The 19,548-nt window shown below is 36.4% G+C and overlaps 2 protein-coding genes across 2 annotated transcripts; one reads left to right on the top strand and one right to left on the bottom strand.

The window, feature by feature from the left end:
- The first annotated feature begins 5,115 nt into the window (after positions 1 to 5,115).
- Positions 5,116 to 5,667, top strand: LOC112037424 (chaperone protein dnaJ 11, chloroplastic). The gene has a single exon (XM_024070237.2). The coding sequence runs from the start codon at positions 5,116 to 5,118 to the stop codon at positions 5,665 to 5,667; it is 552 nt and encodes a 183-aa protein (XP_023926005.1).
- Positions 5,668 to 6,481: 814 nt separating this feature from the next.
- On the bottom strand, positions 6,482 to 18,049 carry LOC112037429 (enhancer of mRNA-decapping protein 4). The gene is made up of 12 exons (XM_024070242.2): positions 17,301 to 18,049; positions 15,874 to 15,923; positions 15,639 to 15,795; positions 15,275 to 15,493; positions 14,401 to 14,529; positions 12,589 to 14,217; positions 11,510 to 11,869; positions 10,996 to 11,100; positions 9,394 to 9,564; positions 8,309 to 8,473; positions 8,093 to 8,218; positions 6,482 to 6,956 (listed from the first exon to the last, which is right to left on the bottom strand). The coding sequence occupies exons 1-12, from the start codon at positions 17,988 to 17,990 to the stop codon at positions 6,648 to 6,650; spliced, it is 4,110 nt and encodes a 1,369-aa protein (XP_023926010.1). The 5' UTR covers positions 17,991 to 18,049; the 3' UTR covers positions 6,482 to 6,647.
- Between the last annotated feature and the right edge of the window lie 1,499 nt (positions 18,050 to 19,548).

Below are 19,548 nucleotides of genomic sequence, written 5' to 3'. Positions count from 1 at the left end.
TTCTCTTCAATAAAGGCCACACATTTGACCTTGTTTTGTGTGCAATTCATGAATTCTCAACTTTGCATGGCTTTTTCCTCTCGTGAGCCATTACATATAGGTGTCAAAGTCAATTGTCCTTGTGGATGCTTCAAAGGGTTCCTTGGCCTTTACAAACAAATCATATAAGCCAAAAAAAAAAAAAAAAAAAAGCTCTTCCTAATTTAATTTCTGTATTTTATCTCATCAAGAACCGGTACGGTCAAGTTAAAACCTAAAAAGTACTAACATTTTGTTTAGAGTGTTATACTCGTGTCGAATATGAGATATGCTTAAGATATTTTTGCACTTGTATCCCAGGCATGTCTTTTTTTTTTCTTTGAAAAATTGCTGGATATAGGAGGGACATTTATCTTTTATTTCATTTTAGTTTTAACCTTGAAAACTTATGTTAGTTACTATTTTAGATTTTTTTTTTTTTTTGAGAATGTACTCTTTTAGATCTTATTCTTCATTTGTATTCTAATTTTTAAACATCATATATTATTTATGAATTTAATAAATAATTAATATATATGTATCTCTGTTATACCTATTTCCTAATTTTTCAAAAATTGTTGCATCACAATATCATACCCTACCTGTACTCGTGCCTGTGCTTTATATGTTAAAACTTAAAACTTAATAATTCATTGCTATGTCTATGCCAACTCACACCTTGAAGAGCTAGAAGTTGGTGACTTTGAGGCTTTTTAGAACAAGCACCAAGCAATGCTTTCCAGACTGTTGCTATGGGTTCAATGGACATTTTCTCTTGCTCTCTTTCTTTGATCTCTCCCTTTCCCAAATGGGTGCATTTGTTTTGGAACTTGCTGTGTACAGTATGGTCAGCTTCAAGAGAACTGTAACTAGGGGTGTAATCGGTTTGGTTTCGGTCAGTTTTCTAAGTGTTGGCCAACCTGTTAGGACATATGTGATTTATGTTAGGAACATATGTCAATATTTATGCAGTTGACTAATCCTTTGACAAAACACACTTTACTTGTATTTGGGTAGATCTAGGATGTGTTTAATACTTGAAAAAACATGTTGTTTAAGTCTAGTATTAAAGCTATAAAGATTGGACCAAGAAACAAGTGAAGAAAAGCTGTTCACTAAAACTGGATAGATATCTCGATGGACAGACGATAGTTGCTCAAGACCTCTCGACAGCCAGGCTATCTATCGAGCTCTTCAGTTGATTGTTATCGCAATCTCAACACTTCTCAACAGCTGGTGGATTGATCGAGAAAGCTCCTATCTCCTCAACAACTCCTCGATAACTTCTTGATAGCTGTATCTATCGAAGTTTAAAACTTGACACCTTCTCAACACCTCTTGATCGATCGAGGTTATGGGAATTCAGATTTCCAAATCTGATTTTCAGCCCAAACTTATGTATTTATGTAGAGTTTCTTTTCTCATAACCCTAGACCTATATAAGGCTTGTTTTAGAGACCGTCACATAAGAGAATACAAGGAGAACATATGAAAAAGGTGACTGATGCCTTATTCTCTCTGAAAGAAGTTACTGCGTCTTTGCGCCTTAGGGTTTTGTAACCAAGTGCTTCTTGATCTTCATTATTGATGAAGTGAAAAAATTTGTAGCCAACATCTTCTTCTAGTTGGTGATTAAGTTGCGTACTAAGATTCGCGCAATTGGTTAGTCACGTACTCGGATTCGTGCATCAAAGGGTGGCGTTCATATATTAAAGAGTTCAGAGGTTCTGAAGCAGTATAAAGTTTTTACTCCGAGTTCATCTACGGGGATTGTAGAGTTTAGGGACAAAGGTTTTGTACTAGATCTGAAACTTTTTTTTTCTATAATGGATTGCTTTTCGAGAAGGTTTCCCCTTAGGTTTTTTACTGCGAAACTAGTTTGTTTCATTGGTTTTCTTGGGTCATCATATCTTGTCTTATTTATTTTTCCATTGCATGATTTTGACATGATATTGATGTTTGTTTGTTTTAACAAGTTTTATTCATAATAAATTTAATTAACAACTTGGACTTAAAACTTGTTAATTTTATCAACCAAGGTCTAAATTTCCCAACACAACCGAAATTGAAATTTTCGGTTTGTGAAATTCTCAACCGAAATCAATCGAAGTAATTGGAAATCAATTGGTTTCGGTTGGATTTCAATTTTGGTGGGTTTTTTTTTTTTCGGTTTCCTTATCATTTATTTTCTAAGAAAGCAAACAAACAAAAAAAAAAAACAAACAAACAAACCCAGAATATAAAACAGAGAGAGAGAGAGAGAGAGAGAGAGAGAGAGAGAGAGAGAGAGAAATTTAAAAAATAAACAAACCTAAAATATAAACAACCAAGCACACGGGTTTTTTCAAAACCCTAACTTTATTTGCACATAAAAATTGAAAAAATAGCATTGATTCAATATTAAACAAACCTAGAATATAAAAAAGAGAGAGGAAATTATGGAGAAATCAAAGAGAGAGGGAGAGAGAGGGTCACCATGAGAATGAAAAGATTAGGTCGGTGTGTGGAGACCGGCATGTGGAGGCCAGCATAGGAAAGTCGACGTGTGGAGGCTGGCGTAGGAAGGCCGACGTGAGGAGGCGGCATGTGGAGCGGTGAGAGAAGAGGAGGGCTAAACTCTTAAGAGTGGAGGCTGTGAGAATGAAAGTAAAATATGTAGGCTGTGGGTAGGGTTTTTAACTTTTGTTTTTATAGTTAAATTAAATTAAGTTTAATTAGGTTAATTAGATATCAAAGTAGTAATTAGTTTAATTATACTTACTTAGTCTAAAAATAAAATGAAAACATGGAAAAGGGGAAAAGGCTAGATCTAATTCCTATAATTCATTGATTCCTATCAAAAACAAGAAAGGGCCAAATCATATTAAAAAAAAAAAAAATCCAAATGGTTTAAAAAAAAAATGAAAATGCCAAACATGTATGGCAGGCCTAAATATGTACAGGAGGCCTGATGCCCAAATGTTATATATTATATATTTTATGTAAAATATATTATAATATGTTCGGTTTGGTTTCGATCGGTTCGGTGTATTCAAACTTGAAACCGAAACCGATCTGAAATTTTCGCAACGGTTTGGTCGGTTTCAGCCGGTTTTTTTGGTTTGTCAGTTTTGTGCACACCCCTAACTGTAACCACACGCATAGAAAATGAGGCTATGTAGAGGAATGCAGGGTCTGGCTCTTGTAGAGATGCAACTGGTCCAGAGAATTGAAAGTTTTCCTCCCAAGAAGCTTCTCTTTCTTGGAGATTTTCTTAGCACAGTTGGGAAATGTTTCACTTAGATAATTTGCTTTCTTTGAAATTTCAAGAAGAGATTGGTTTTCCAGCTTTCTTGAGGTGAACATAATTTCGGATTTTTTAATTTTATTTTTTGAGACTTTGTTTTTATTGAATGAGGAAGAATGATGAAGGTATCCTTGTTGAATTCTTTGTTGTTCGTAATTAGGCGTGGACGAAGATTTGGAAAGGTTGAACAATTGCATAAACATGGGCTTTTTGTTCAATAATCTGAACTGTCTAGAATTGAGGAATTAGTGAAGGAACTGTAACTCTGTAAATGGGTAGGAACAGGTTAACAAATGGGACCAGGTTGAGAAGGCGTTAGGATCCATTGGATTGGGCCCAATGAGACACTGAATGTGTATCTGCAAAACAAAACAAGAGGTCCAACTTAGTAGTTTGGGCCAACCTAGTAGGGGTTGGCCGAAGACAGTCTGATGAATAAGTCAGAAAAATATTGTTATTCTTTGGGCAGAAAATATCACATACCTCATCTCAATGGATGAGCATAGCTCATATAAAGAGGTTTTACCATCCTTTTTAGCGTGAGTTAAACCCCTAGATCAAGTTTTTCAATGTGTTTGAAGCCAGTTTCCTCATCTATTGATTGGGTGTATTTTTATTTTAAAATAGCGTCTCTGAACAGACAAAATGAGATAAGTCCAATCACATTAAATATGACTGAAGGTAGGTGAGACACAATAAATACTAATGTGATACTGATATTTGAAAGCCCAAACAACACTTCTTTTGTAAAAATTTGATCACAAGACCAATCAAAGTGCCGAATTTAGATTGCTATTGAAACTCAAATGTTCACGAGACCAATCGAAGTGCCAACTTTAGATTGCTATTGAAACTCAAATATGTCATTGACTAATGACGAAAAAAGGAACTTATAGGTCTAGGGTGGTGGTGTGAACAATCAAGATTGACGAGGTTGAAATATAATGTCTAAATCAACCATGGTTAGGAGTTCACTGTTCTTGCTTAAGTGATCAGGAGATTAGTGGTACTGGTAGAGGGTGATTTGTGTATTGTTATTTCATAATAATATGATTGACCCATGTTGAAAAAAGATAATACTTTTACTTATATTTATTTATTTTTTCAACAGCTTGCTCTAAGGTAACATCAAGACTTTGTAACTACAAGTCCATGTTTCAATTTAATAGGGGAGAATAGCGTGTAAAATGCCCTCTTCGAGACAGACTGAGGAGGTTTTCATGTTACTTACTCTAATTGATATTTGTGGAAGAATGTTAAATTATATACACACTGAAAGATCCTGTGATTTTAATGATATTAAAATTGAAAAAAAAAAGTACCAGTAGGTTTCTTATTTTAATGCTACAGCCAACGCAAGAACGTGAAGTAGAGCATCTTCTGGAAGATCAAACTCAAAACACCATGGGTGTATGATTGTATTAAGTGCAAGAACATGACTGAGTTGTGTTTGGTGAACATTGCCAACTAAGAAAACTCTGACACACCCTTTGGTTGGATGGTTGGCATGTGTACCCTCCACAATCTTTAACCGTACAGTGTGCTGAAAGCTCAAAACTGTCAAAGCAAAAACGTAGGCGCCCACTGCCTCACTCTCTCCCCAAAAGGCCTTATAATATTAATAACTAGCTATACTTATATGCACTGTCCAAAACCACCCAGAAGCTAGATTCTCAAGTCCCCACCCCAATATACTCCTCCATTTCCACTTATATTCCATTACGTAAGCTTTCTATATTCACGTTGGATTTTGTAATCAGTTTCCTTCTACTTAACACATTCAGAGTCAGTAGCAAGAACTGAGTAAGAACATGTTAGGAAACTCCACCCTTGTCACACCAAAATCCTCACTTGGTTTCAAAATATCACACCCAAACAATGAAAATGATGAGGGAATATGGCCTAGAAAGTCTTGTATAAGATTCAGAAGAACCCAATTTAAGACCATTATCACACTATCGGATGCCACTGCAACTGAAAGTACTGTAGATGGTTCTGAGAGGACAATGAAATCATCATCATCTTTATTGTCAGCCATAACTCGCACTGCTACTACTACTACTACTACATTGTACAAATTGCTACGTGTGAAGCAAACTGCTTCACAAGCTGAGATCAAAGCTGCATACCGTGGTTTAGCAAAGCAGTACCACCCAGACGCTATGAGTTCCTCCAATCCTAATGGCCCAGACTTCATAGAGATTCACAAGGCGTATGCAACACTTTCTAACCCCATTGCCAGGGCTCGCTACGATTTGTCAATTGGTGTCACTACTACTACTGCTGCACGTCGTGGATATAGGTACACAGCAGCAGGATTCCCAACTCCCACAAGGAGGTGGGAAACCGATCAGTGCTGGTAGAACCTGCAAAGAACAAGTTGAGGGTTGCATGGCTAAGGCAAATTAAGGTCTAGAGCAACGAGTCATTTCCTTCTTTTTTCTTCTTTTTTTTTCAATTTCCTCCGGATCATTGCTTTTCATGTTCAGCAATCAAAGCTGACAGACAATCCAAATGCCAGAATGTATCACTACTAAAGTTGGGTTTTTGTCAATCATTTTCCACAATACATGAGAGCTAAAACTTTATTTTTTTTCTTCGGAGTTTGTGGATAGACATGATGAAACACAGGATCGTTACATTACAATTAATAAAAAATAAAAAAAAAAAAGAAAAAAAAAAAGCACACACTCTTACAACAGCTATTTGAACTTTGATGACTCTAGAGATGCAACACATTTCACAACTTTTTTTCACAAAGATTGAGGTAACAAGTGATATGATTGGTGTACCCAAAAAAAAAATGTAATTTTTCACAAAGGTTGAGGTAACAAGTGATATGATTGGTGTACCAAAAAAGAAAAATGTAAGGAGTGATCCCATATAAAAATGATGTCGCATTATTCAAATGTCATACAAATTAAAATTTGTGTATGTAATATTGTTCAAGCTATAAGTAAAACATTTTAACTACTCATTTCTGCTGTCTCCACGTGCACTCTAACGACACATCATCGTGTGTTGGCTAAGAATTTCAGGAAGGTAAACGGGAACAAAAGGTAACAAGATAAAAAATAAATTAAAAAATGAAAAGTGCAGTTCTTTCATATGACGTATTTAAAAAGTGAAAAAAAAAAAATAGTAATAAAAAGAGAGAGATGCAGGACTGCAAGCATATACCAAAAATTTAAAGGGACTAAAAAACCTATTTCACACATGTCGTCAAAATACTAACTTGTTACATAAACTATGCTTTCTTTCCTGGACCTTCCTAGATTTCTATACAACCCAATGTTCCACTTACAACTTGGCACAGATTATAGAAGAGACAAAGTGGGAAGAATCATTTACAGCTCATTAACACAGAATTAATAACATGCATAAGAAGGCGGAGGCTGTTTGCTTCAGAAGCAGAGGTTGTTGGTAGGTTCCGATGATGACCCAGTAACTGATATACCTGCTCAAAGATAGGACGAACGTGCACTGCAATCATCGGATCTGCTGGGTTTATGGCAACAGCTACATCCGTCATCCATGCCAATTTTCTAGATGTTTCATTGCTAATATCACAAGCAAGTTGCTGGAGAAGAGCCAGCAGAACTCCTTGGCTTAGAGGGAGTGGCATTGTCGACAAAATTCTTTGTAAATCAACCTGGCGGAAGAGCATAAAATATATGAATGTTGCTGACTTCATACTATATAAGCCTTGTCATTGCATAGCAAAAGCCAGTAATTAGCGTACACAATACAACTCAAATCCATCAAACACCAAATGGACTCCATATACACACAAAGGACCACTCCCTCACCCACCCCAGGTCCTGGAGCATTCATGCATATGCCAGACCAGATTATTTCGAGAAATTTTAGGCCTAAACGTATACCAACTATTGATTTTCAAGTAAGTAGTCTAAAAGACTCTTAAACTTTCTTAACTATGCATTATGCTAGACATGTATATCTATATCTACATGTATCTGTGCTATACTATACTATATATAATAATCAAAGCTTAGCAATTAATTTCGCTCATCTCTCATTACGCCACATCAGCCACCTATTTTCAAACCTTTCTCTCCCCTTTTTGGCTCTTTTCCTCCCTATTATTCCCCACCTTACTGTTACACTTCCGCTAACCTTTCTCCTTTATGTCTTTTTTTCTTCCCATTATTCCCTAACTTTGAGCTAGGTGGGTTACTGTTTCAAGGAGAAAAAATAAAAATAGATAAGATCTGGGAGGTTGTGGGTTGGGTTTTAGGACAAGTTATACTCAAAATATATTTTTTTGATAAGTAATTTACACTAAAAATATACAAAATCAATGGTTTATATCAATAATGTCAAGATCCTATAGCTTTAATTCAGTTTTGGTTTTTTTTTTTTTTTTTTTTTGAAAAATATAAAAAAGCTCCTAAAAGCGTGCTTTGAGCTTTTTGAAAAAGTGCAAAAAAGCATGCTTCTTTGAATGAGCTTAGCTTTTGAGGCAAAAAGTGCTGGAGCCTTGGGGCTTCAAGCTTTGAGCTTAAGCGCGCTTTTAACAACACTGCCTCACTCAGAACTCATTAATATGAATGTTGGTCTTTGATGAGGAATATTCAGTCCCATATTGCAAATATTGCTCATATTCAAACTAAAAGGCATTTGTTGGGTCCTGAGGGACTTGAGAAAAGAGACTTGCATGCAACAAATGCTTAACTCTATATGCAGCACATATAATCTTCCACTAGCAATCTTCAGCTTTGAAATGAGAGTAACAATATGTGGTGGTGTGTGCAGAGCAGAACATACCTGAGAACATAACCATGAAACTATTGAGACGTCACTTCTCTGCAGGGCTCCAGTAAATGCTTCCTCAAATTTGCACTCAGCCATCAATCTAGATAGTTCTTTAGTTGGATCCACAGGTGCCTCAGCCTACAGACATGACCCTCTAAATGTTATAAAGCCCAAAGAGGGGTAAATGGACAAAATTGCAGATTAAGAAGGAAGCTTATATGCAGGTACCATCTCATGAAGACCAGCCAAAGGTCCATTGCTCAACTGTGTTACCAAGGGATTTACTGCTTTTGGGTTAGCACCTGCGGCTGCAATGGCTAACAGCTTTCGCTGGCCATCAGCCAACTCTCCGCTCAAGGTTTGAGTGATTGCTGATGCTGAAGTAATTGCATCCTTTGAATCCATACATAGCATCATACTATCAATACATATAGTTTTACAGGTATGTTGTGACAATCAAAGCTTAAAACAAATGCCCATAATCACAAAATAAAATCTCTGACTCTACTTTTGTTAGTGGCTGGAATTTGCATCAACTATCCCACAGAATTACTCTACACTATTATATCAATTTTTTTTTTTTTTTTAAACAACAACAAAACAAAAACAACAAAACAAAAAACAAAACAAACCAAAAAGGGGCATTGATAATAACATGAAGCACACTTAAATGACCAAAACATCCAAATACTGTAAAAGGAGCAATAGCCTACATTCAAGATACACCATGAACCAGATTAGGAATTAGCTGTTGCAACAGAAATTTTGATAAGATATGGTTGAAGTTTATTGTAGAGAATGTCCTTCGCATTTTTTTCTTAGTTCTTACATAGATCACTCATATTATACCACAAAATTAATATTTTAAAAGCATACCGATGACAAGAAAAAGTTCAAGAATAGAAGGATGTAAGCATGGATGAGAGTGAGACCACTGTTCATGCAGTCAACTTCAAGATTATCTATTAAATGAATCATATGGGTTACGTCCTTCACACGTTTCAATTTCAAAATGCATGTCATTATTATAAATTACACACTATTTCTAACTAAATAATACAGAATTCCTCCCACCCCACCCCACCCCCTGCAGAGAAGGTGCAAATCATAGTCTTCTGAACACATATAATTCAGAAGATGAAGATTACATGCTGTTTAGAGATTTGTTTCACATCCAATAAATATGCCATCCAGTGAGAAATATTCCCAATTACTCCAGCACAATTTGCAAGAATGAATGGTGATCAAGAAAATAAACATAAAATAAAAAAACACCTGCTTCCTACTAAATCATCATGTTAAGCTATATTTACCCTTAAAGCAACGGCTAATGGAGAATGTGCGGACTCAAACTGCTGCTGAGTAGCAGATGTATGTTTGACAAGCCCTTTCTGGAATGTGGTATCAACTTGCTCAAACAGAGTTTTGCATGACATCTCAAATGCAGGGATTATTGAAGCTTCCAGACTAGACCTCAGTGCATCCTGCAATGTACAAACCATTATCAATCATCAGAACCAACCTGAACCCACATACAAAATACGGGTATGTGACCATTAATTTCACAAAATCAACAAAACAACCAAGCTAAAGAGAAAAAAAAAAATGTTAATTCAGTAAACCCAAAATAACACCATAAGGAAAAGCAAGGCTTTTACAGATCCGCCTAATTAATCATATCCAACATTAGTTGAGATAGATTACAGATATGAGATATGAATAGACTAGTATGTATACAGTTAACTCAAACAAGCTCTGAATGAATGAGCTACTAAAGGGTGAAAGGCTTGATTCGATGGAGACTCGGGCGACCTGAAAGAAAAATCCACTGATGCTATGGTCCATCTAATTATCCAGAAGCAGGGTATGCTTAGTATAACCCATAGAGCACAGGCAATGAAATGGCATGTACAATTACCACACAGGCAATGAAATTGGAGTCTATTCTAGAGTGAAAGTTCGTCATGATTTATGAATGGCAAGTCCAATGAGTTAGGACTAAAGAAGATGCCAAATAAAGAAAGCCATGTAAATGAATCCAGACTTTTGACAAGACCAATCAAGATATGCACTTCTTAGAGAACTGTATCAATTAGATCTTTATATTTATTTTTTGGAAATTATTTTAGATATAAATTGATTCTCTAAAGTAGTCATATCTGCATAAAATTGATTAATGATGAGTTGTATTTTTTTTTTTTTCAGTAAAACTTTGACAAATTATCTAAATTTTCACCCATGCTTCAACAATCATAGGGTTTTGAATTGATTAATGATGGGTTTTACTGCCCTATTGCTACAGAATTTTGGTCTATGGTGTTGGGTTTATTTGGAGTTTGTTGAGTGATGCTGAAGATTGTTGTTGAGTTAGTAGCTTGTTGGTCAGGATGTTTTCAGCATCTTCAGAATGGTCATTTGTGGATGGCTGCCCTGCATTACTTGATGTGGTGTCTGTGGAGGGAGAGGAACAACTGGAGTTTCGAAGATACAGAGAGAACTATGCCCAATCTCAAATTACTTTTCTTTATAACTTTTTTGGATTGGATGTCAGTTTTGCATAATCAGTTCTTATGGTTTGTTATTGATTTGATAGATTTATGTAATTTATGTGATTGATTTTTTGGTCCCTAGTCATATACTCCCTGTATATTTGGGCAACTCTATTTATAATATCAATAAAACTTATCAAAAAAAAAAAAAAAAATTAATCATCACTACATCCTGCTCAATGGTTCTAGCTTTCCAACACATGAATATCCATGCCTTGGATAATTTACAAAAACACAATCATGAACATAATTGTAAGATTCTTAACATGTACAGTGAGCTATATAAGAAGGTTCAGGTGAAGAAGATAGGGTTCACATTATAGCTCTAGTGGATGATATTTATATATATACCAAACTTAAAATTACCTGAAGAGCTTGCTTCCCAGAAGTTTGAAATTGTGCTTGAATTTGCCTAGTCATGCTACCTTCAAGTTTTGAACTAACTGATCTTTCAAGTTGGTTCACACCTTTCTGCATGGTACACAATATAAAGCTTATTCAGCCACATTTGTTTTGCAGACAAATTAAGTTGTGTTAGTGCAGCCTATTGTTAATTTAGAGGCTAAATTGTGCTGCATTATTTAAAGCAAATCCATTGTTCAGAATGAACCCATTTAGCAATTACTGTCATAGCAATTTATAAAGCATGCTCCATCAGAGACTTTTATCTACTGATTTATAACAATAATAAGTATAAATGAAGGGTGTCACGACTTTAATCCTTATGCCATTTTCTATTATTTGTGACATTTACTATATTTCATGTAATGGTTCCATTCATAAAGGCAGATTCCTCCAATAAAAACAACAGAAACATAAAAAATGAACATTCAAAAAGCCAATAAGACATCCAAATTTTGACAAATGTAAAAATTAGAACCTGGAATGACTCCATAATAGCTGATGACATTGTTTTATCCACAATTGGAGTAATTGCACGAGCTACAGTCGGTCCAACCAAAGCTATTTCCTTCTTTAAAGTTTTCTCGAGCATGGCTGGCAAGTCCTTGTTCATATAATTTGTGATTAAATTTGTTATCTGCTGCATACGGTCTTGTTCTAGCTTCTCCTGCTTTGCATTTTCTTCTTGGAAACGAGCCCACAAAGCTTCAGTGTTAGCCTTGACAACTTTTTCCATGCTCCGGCCCAAGGATCCCTCTAGTCTTTTACCTTCTTTGGTAACTGAGCCAGAAACAATCACATTCATCTGCTTCTGCATTTCTTTTTGCGTGCTCATTAACTATCACATATGAAAAATTATTAGTCCAAGAGTATATAACATGTGAGAAATATCTACGGAAGACAAATTATCTGTCAAAATTATAATGTGATCAGTATATAATCTAATATCATAAATCTTATAAGTATCCAGTTCATTGCGCTATAAAATGACATCCTTAACTACTAATGTATGTTACATGAAAGGAAGCATCCAAAGCAAGCATACCATATGATATAAAACATCATGACTTTCTCTCTTTTTTTTTAACTTACCAAAAAAATGATATTCAACATCAAAACTGATAGTAGGAGAAAAACACAGAGATATCATAAATATCAAGAGGTGGAAGTAAAGGATCTGTCTGCAGTTTGCATGACAAGTCATCTGTTTCAGGTTGTAATATGATTAATATAAGAAGCAATCTGGCATTTTTATTATAATAAATAAATAAATAAATAGAACTTCTGAAAAAGCTCCAGTATTTAACATGGAAAAAAATATCTACAGATGAGGTTAAATGCCAAAATCAACATGAATTCTAACATACACAGGAATAAAAGATAATCTCCCAACAACATGAGACTAACCAAGTTACATGATTTGAGCAGAACTCTTCAAAGTCAACCCAGAAAAAGACATGGCCAAAAATATCATACTGGTTAAATGATCTCAATGAATTAAGCTCACCAAATGTAGCTATCTATTACTTACCATACATAAAAATTTAAAGCAATCACCTGTTCAAGCATCTCCTGCATAGCCAGTAACTGGGGCAAAGCAGTTTCTAAAGATGGGGAACCTGAATCACCACTTGGTTCATTGAATGAATCTGTAGAGTTAAAAGGACTTGGAGAAGGAGAAGATGCACCAGACACTTGAGAATTTTTCCCCTTCTGTCTTTTTCCCTTCAGCACTGGGGCTGGAGACTGCAAAACTCCCATAGGAGTTTCTGATTCGCCAACCTTTGCAGGTATATCTTTCATCATATCTTGAGCTTCATCCGCACAAGGGTTAGGAGGATGGTTTGGTGCTTCAGTAATACTAACATCATTAGCTTGCCGAAATTTCTCCACACCATAATTTCCCACACAACAATCTCTGGCCATCTGAATGCCAAGATCGGATGCCTGGGAATAGAAGGATTTCTCCTTTTTCTGAGCAACCATAATGTGAGAATCTCTCTGACTGTCAAACTCATTATTTTGACTAGTTCCTGTCTCACCAATAACTTTAACCTCTACTTCAGTGCTTTCTGCATCATTGCTGACAACCACATCTTGAACTTTTGCCTCTACCACATTCACACCAAGATTAATTTGAGAATTCTCTGATGATGATGGAGCTGTAGATAACAACTCTGATGGAGTTACCAGATGTGTTGGTTGTTTAAATACTATAGGAGGACTGGGAACATTAGAAACGTCACTGTGTACAGCATTTTTATCACCCTTACTCAAATTGTCAACCGAGGGAGGCACATTAGTCATGCTATCTTTCCCAGTGTCCATTCTCCGATCAGACGTATATTCAAGAGGTGATTGATCACCCCCATAATCAGTAAGAGGTGGACTAGTCTCAGAGCTATTTGATGGACTTCTAAAACCACGAAATTCACGAGATAAACCTGGACTCAAAGGAAGAGGTGGCAATGCAGCATGGATATTTTCGGCACTACTATGAGAAGGCAAATCACTTGCAACTGTTTCCATGCCAGAAATAGCAACTTCTGGCAAGTTAGTAACCTCAGAAGAAGCTAACTTTTCAGGACGGCTTGCTTCTGGGGCATTTTCAGAGCTGCTTGAAAGAATAGGTGCTACGGTGGTTGCATTAACCTCGGGTATCTCAGTGGGTTTAGTTCCAGGAGGTGATTCAAAAGTTGCAGAACCATCAGAAGCATCAAAAGCTCGAGAAACATTGGAGTCTGATTTCTCCAACCCCACATTGTCCAGGGGTGGTGGCAGGCACTGAGATAAGTCCAATGCATACTGCTGAATGGCTTGTGTTTGGACGCAGTAGACCTGTACAATATGTTCTCCATCTGGTAAACTGTCACTAGTTCCAGTAAGAGACAGAATAGGCATTGTGACTGTAAACTCAGCAATGTAATCCATGCGGGTTGAAGCTGGATTAGGCCCATACTCTATATGTACGGCATATATAGCATTTTTCTTCGCATTTGCAAGTAGAAATAAGCCTGCACGAGGCAATGCTATGACTTGATTAAAGAATGCTTCCTCAACCTTACGTTCAGAGGAACTCTTTACATCCAAAGTCTGAGTACACCGCCATGATTCAGTATCACTAGGCAACAACCAGCCCTCCTCACTCATAGAGGCCCATATCTTCACTTCCCGATTGAGTGGCCCCTGGAAAAAGGAAAAAAAAAAAAATACAGATGATTATACATCTATTGCTAAGTGGATCTTCAATACCAGACTAACAAGAAGTGAATACCAAAGGAGCTACATAGCAGATACTCCAAAGACACCTGAAAGTCTAGTATGATAATGCACCCATGTCAAATAATGGGAAAGATTAGGAGTAGATACCGCTGTAACAAGAGCAATGTGGTCTGGACGGTGAGGGGCAGTCAAAAATGTCACAGAATTAACAGGATTGCCATCATGTGGTTTCAATACTGTAAGTGGCGATGCCTTACGGTCCTCCCAAATCTTCACCTGTTGCAAAAGAGGAATAATTAATAAATAAAAATAAATAAAGAAACTATGAAAAATGAAATTCCAAGCCCACATAAATCAATGATTCCCAATACCAGACTAACTGGCTTATGAATCACATTCTACTTAAAAGGGTAACCTTTGGGCTCTATGAGGTATTGTACAACAGCAAAAAGACTGCCACAACTCATTAGAAAATAGGTCTTCATTATTGTCATTGTTAAATTACTGATTGTTCCAAAAGCTTATGCTATTATGAAATAGTGAATTTAATCACTTAACCATAATTCTAACACTTCATCTCACATGTGGGCCGAAACTACCCATTAATAAATGGAGCCCAACATGCGGGATTTTTAACATTTTAAAATGGGAGGTAGAGTGAAGACAAAGATCAAACTCAAAATCTCCTACTCTGATACCATGTTAAATTACCGATTGTCCCAAAAGCTTAAGCTATTAGGGAAATGGTGAATTTAATCACTAAACCATGATTCTAACTGTCATAATTCATAAATTGCCATGTAATGAAAAATATCACATAGAGTGAGACAAGTGCCCAATTTTAGGGCACTTCCCCCTTCTATGTCATCCTATTAGTAATATGTATGCATAAGCATGTGACAAGCACACTGTTTTTCATTAACATTCAATGTTTTGTGGGGAACATTTCCTTATGGAAGGCACCAAAAGAGGAAAGATAAAAACTGGAAGACCACAAAGCCAATCAGGAGAGAATACAGACCGTGCCATCCATTGATGCTGAAGCTAAACGGCTGGTCATCCATTGGCACATTGACAACTCAGTTACCTCACCATCATGTTTACCAACAGATTGGACCCCGTCAATTAGTTTATCAATGAGACACTTAAGAGGTTCCTCTGCTGAAAACACTACACCCTTTCCAACTTTTGTGGTGTCGATTTTAAGGACACGGTTTCCAATTGCAACCATCAAAATTTCCTGTAAAGCAATTCTTGTTAATCAACTATAAAGACCAATAAAACTAAAAACCTAGGAAAACAAGGAGAAAATGCACAATGTAAAACAACTTTAGAACACTTTAGGGATAAATATTTGATGAAATAAAACACAAATTCATGATTACTTGTTTGTGAGGATGCCAACACACTCGTGGGTGGACTGACTCCCCTGCTCCCTCTATCTGAATAGAAAGAACAATTTTTCCTGTGATTTGAGGTTTGTCGTCCTCATCTGAGCCTTCATTGATCTTCCAAATGAAAATCCGTCCATCAACGCTAGCACTGCAGAAAATGGAAATTAGAACTTTCCAGAAGAAGACTAAATGAAAGGGCCAAATGAAAATCAGGACAAAGATCTACCTAGCCAAAAGGTGAACATCTTCAGCGAAGAAAGCCATATCAGTTACTCTCTGCATAATAAATACTAATATACATAAATGAGAGATGAGGGAGGAGTTTTAAAAGATGACTGAATATTGAATGGTGCATCAGTAATGTATACATAACAAGTAAGAGAGTAATATTGATAGGAAAAAATTATATATAAGATCCAAATTCCATACAATCATAGGGAAATAAAAATAATAATAAAAAACCAAGTTTAGCCCCAAAATTTTGGAGTCAGCTATGGATCCTCAAAAAAAATTAATCAGGGCCAGAGATGTGTATTCTTTTTCGCCATTCCATCCTATCTAAAATCATACTCTCTATCAACCCTTCATTGACAACTCATTTTTACTACTGCCACTAATGTTATTTTAGGTCTTCCTCCAATTTTTGGTTCACTCGACTTGAATCAACTTACTCATACTCATTGGTACATTAATTATTCTCCTCTGCACTTAACCAAACCATCTCAAGCAAGTTTCTCTCATCTTTACATCAATAGGGGCCGTAGCTACCTTTACTTTCGATTCCTATCTTTACTTGTATTTCCACTTATACATCTTAACATTTTCATTTAAGCTACACTCATTTCATGAATAGGTTGTTTCTAAATAGTCCAACATTTAGTATCATACAGCATAGTTAGTCTTACAATAGTCTTATACAATTTTCCATTTAACTTGATATGTATTCTGCAATCACACAATACTTCTAATGCGCTTCTCCACTTCACCATCTACTCTTATCCTAGGATTCACATCCTCTTCAATCTCTCAATCCTTACGAATTGTTGATACAAGATATTGAAAGCACTCACTATTTGGTATATCTTGACCATCAAGTCTTACAACCCCTTTATCCCCTTCATCTTTGTTTCTACTTTTACTGAACGTACAATTTATAAACTCTATACTCGAATTTAGGCCTACCTCAAGGAAAAATATAAATAGGCTACCCAAGTTTAGGGAAAACCAATCAATTTTTTAAATTTAAATAAAAAGTTTCACCCATGTAATACAACTGCATCTTACAGGCAATGCCACTTGAATTCTTTTACTTGTGCCTTAAAAATGTGAATTGATAATAACAGTCGAACATTTCTACAATAATGTATAAAGGGAAGTTCTAAATACAAATAGTGGTAAACCCAACTGCTGCACTACATAAGATAAAAGTTGGAGATTTGACCAATAAAAACGTGACCTTTGAACAAAAATTTAAAATGAGAAGTTGTAATATCTAAATCCCAGGTTCTGTTATCAATCCCTGGCATGCAGTTACAATCTATGAACATGAAAGATTCAAACTTGCAATAGCTTTGAATGAAATGATGGACACTGAAATAGCAGCAATAATTCAAAAACAAATGAAAAAAAATGAAGGGTCATATCAGACTGTACCTGGCTGTGGCCTCGGAGCAAAGATCTTAAGGCAGTGTTAATGTTAAGGACACGGATATTACCCATCTTGAGGCCATAGCAAATATAAGATCTATTAACAGCAATCTGACGGCCAAGCACAAGGCCAGGATCAGAGGCATACTTAGTGATAGGAGTGACTTCGAGCTGTGGCTGAGCCTCGTCTTCCAAGCGAACATCAATGTCATAGACAAGTTTATCACCTATTAAATGGCGACCCCTTGGGAGTTTTGTGCTGAGCAGCCTTGTGGGAGGCGCGGAAGGCGTAATGGGCAAATGGGTCATTGAGAAATCAGTGGCACTAGTTGTTGTTGTTGTTGTAGTAGTAGTACTAGTTGTTGCAGTTGGGGAGATGGGTCTGAGAGGGGCATGGAGGTTAGGTTGAGGGAACTGGTGGACAAAATGGTCGAGGGGTGTTGGCGGAGGAGGGTATGGAAGAAAGTGAGGGTGGTGGAAAGGGTATGAAGGACCAGTTGGTGGAGGATAAGAAGAAGAAGGTAAGAGATATGGAGGTGATGAAGAGGATGGAGAAGAAGTGGGGGTTGGGAAAGATGGAGAGGTGTTTAGATGACCAGGATTTGATGTGGGTTTGAAGAGTTTTTGCAAATCAAATTGTGTTCCTTGTTGATTTTGATTTTGGTTTTGGAGATTGGGATTTACAGGGGAAGCCATGAGAGGAGAGAGAGAGAGAGAGAGAGAGAGAGAAGGGGGGGGGGGGGTAAAAAGATGAGAGCTTGCTTTTTTTCTTTTTCTTTTTTATGGCTTTTGATGAGGCTGATGATGAAACATATACAGATATAGAAATATGGTATTATTAGTCAAAATATTTATAATTGATATATAGAAAGAATATACATATTGTATACAGCAGTTGGGTTCACAACTTTTTGTGAAAGATGGATCAACTCATTAAGATCTATCTAGTTATTCTCTTTCGCATAAGGAAAAGATTGTTTTTTTTTTTTTCTTTTTTGGTAAACGATTGTATTATTGATGATTGATCAAGATTTATCTCTTATCTTCTTCTTTGATCCATTTATATGATAATCTAAATTAAGAAGACTCTCTAAAAAAAATTAAATAAATACTAGACAATAATAATTAATCATTGTTAATAAAACCAGCACGTTAATGGGGCAGGATTGCACCAAATGACATGCCCCACTAGTCCAAAAACCAAAACCCTATGTGACAGAAATTATTATTAAAATCTCAATTTAATACCAATTCTTTTGCAACAGAGACGGCTTGCCAGCCTGAAGAGATTAAATTAATTAAGTTGAAATTAGCGATTTTGGAGTTTTCTTTTGTATTTTATTATTATTTTTTTTTAACGAAGGTAAAACGTATAAATTGATGTGATATTTACTATTAGCATCATCATCATCCATCACTCTGTATCTGACCTTCTGTAATTGGCGGAGATGTTTGTTTTCATTGGCACAGGTTCACCACTTTTAGCTGCTCACTTGTATTACTGTTTGCACACCTTTTGTTTTAAAAAGATTTATACGAAAAAATCTATTTTTTTTTATTTTACATATTTATTTTTACAAAACTCCTGCGTCAGTTTATCTATTCTAAATATTTATTCAATAAAATATTTCATCTTTTTACATTTTTTATTATTTCCTTCCCTCTCCTCTCACCTCTCTGGAACCCTCTCACAGACCCAACGCAAACCCAAAATCACCCACACCCAGCCGCCAGCCACCATCTTTTCCGTCGAGCTACAGCCACCGCAACTAGGACAATAAGAAAAGTCTCTGTGAGGCCAAGTTGAAGAGGTTCAGACCAAAACGAAATAAGTGTTTGTTGAATGCCTCTGAGAGGGATAGAACAGAGAATTGCCCACTGGATGGGGCGAGGATATTTGCCGAGGATTTTTGCGACGAAGTCGAGGATGAAAATGGTGAAAGCGAGGCCTGCGTGAGCCATAGCGATGTAGAGGGCAAGACGGACTTGTGGGTCGCCTGAGAGAGAATTTTGATCTGGGTTCGGTTTTGGTGGTGGCGCGTGAGTTGGTGGGGGTGGTGGTGGTGTTGGAGAAGGTTTGAGGCCGATCGGAACATGTCTTGCCATGCGAGGGTTGGTGATGATGACGATGAATTTGAGTTTTTGGATTCTGGGTCTGTGTATGGAACTAGCTCCATTTGTTTTAGTTTTTGATGCGAGAGACAGTTGTGTTTTATGTTGTTTGTGTTTGTGATCAAATAGAACAAACTCGTCG

Source organism: Quercus suber, unplaced genomic scaffold, assembly GCF_002906115.3.
Source record: "Quercus suber isolate HL8 unplaced genomic scaffold, Cork oak 2.0 scaffold_102, whole genome shotgun sequence".
Taxonomy (NCBI): domain Eukaryota; kingdom Viridiplantae; phylum Streptophyta; class Magnoliopsida; order Fagales; family Fagaceae; genus Quercus; species Quercus suber.
Note: the sequence above shows the minus strand (reverse complement) of the source record. Positions and strands in the feature narration are given on the sequence as shown.

What these genes read in the sequence shown, in the direction of transcription:
- LOC112037424 (XM_024070237.2), top strand. Translation starts at nt 5,116, where the DNA reads ATGTTAGGAAACTCCACCCTTGTCACACCAAAATCCTCACTTGGTTTC.
- LOC112037429 (XM_024070242.2), bottom strand. Translation starts at nt 17,990, where the DNA reads ATGGCTTCCCCTGTAAATCCCAATCTCCAAAACCAAAATCAAAATCAA. An exon ending in CATTAGCCGTTGCTTTAAGG is followed by an intron (nt 8,474 to 9,393) that starts GTAAATATAGCT and finishes ATGGATTCAAAG; the next exon opens with GATGCAATTACTTCAGCATC. An exon ending in TGGCTGGTCTTCATGAGATG is followed by an intron (nt 8,219 to 8,308) that starts GTACCTGCATAT and finishes TCATGTCTGTAG; the next exon opens with GCTGAGGCACCTGTGGATCC.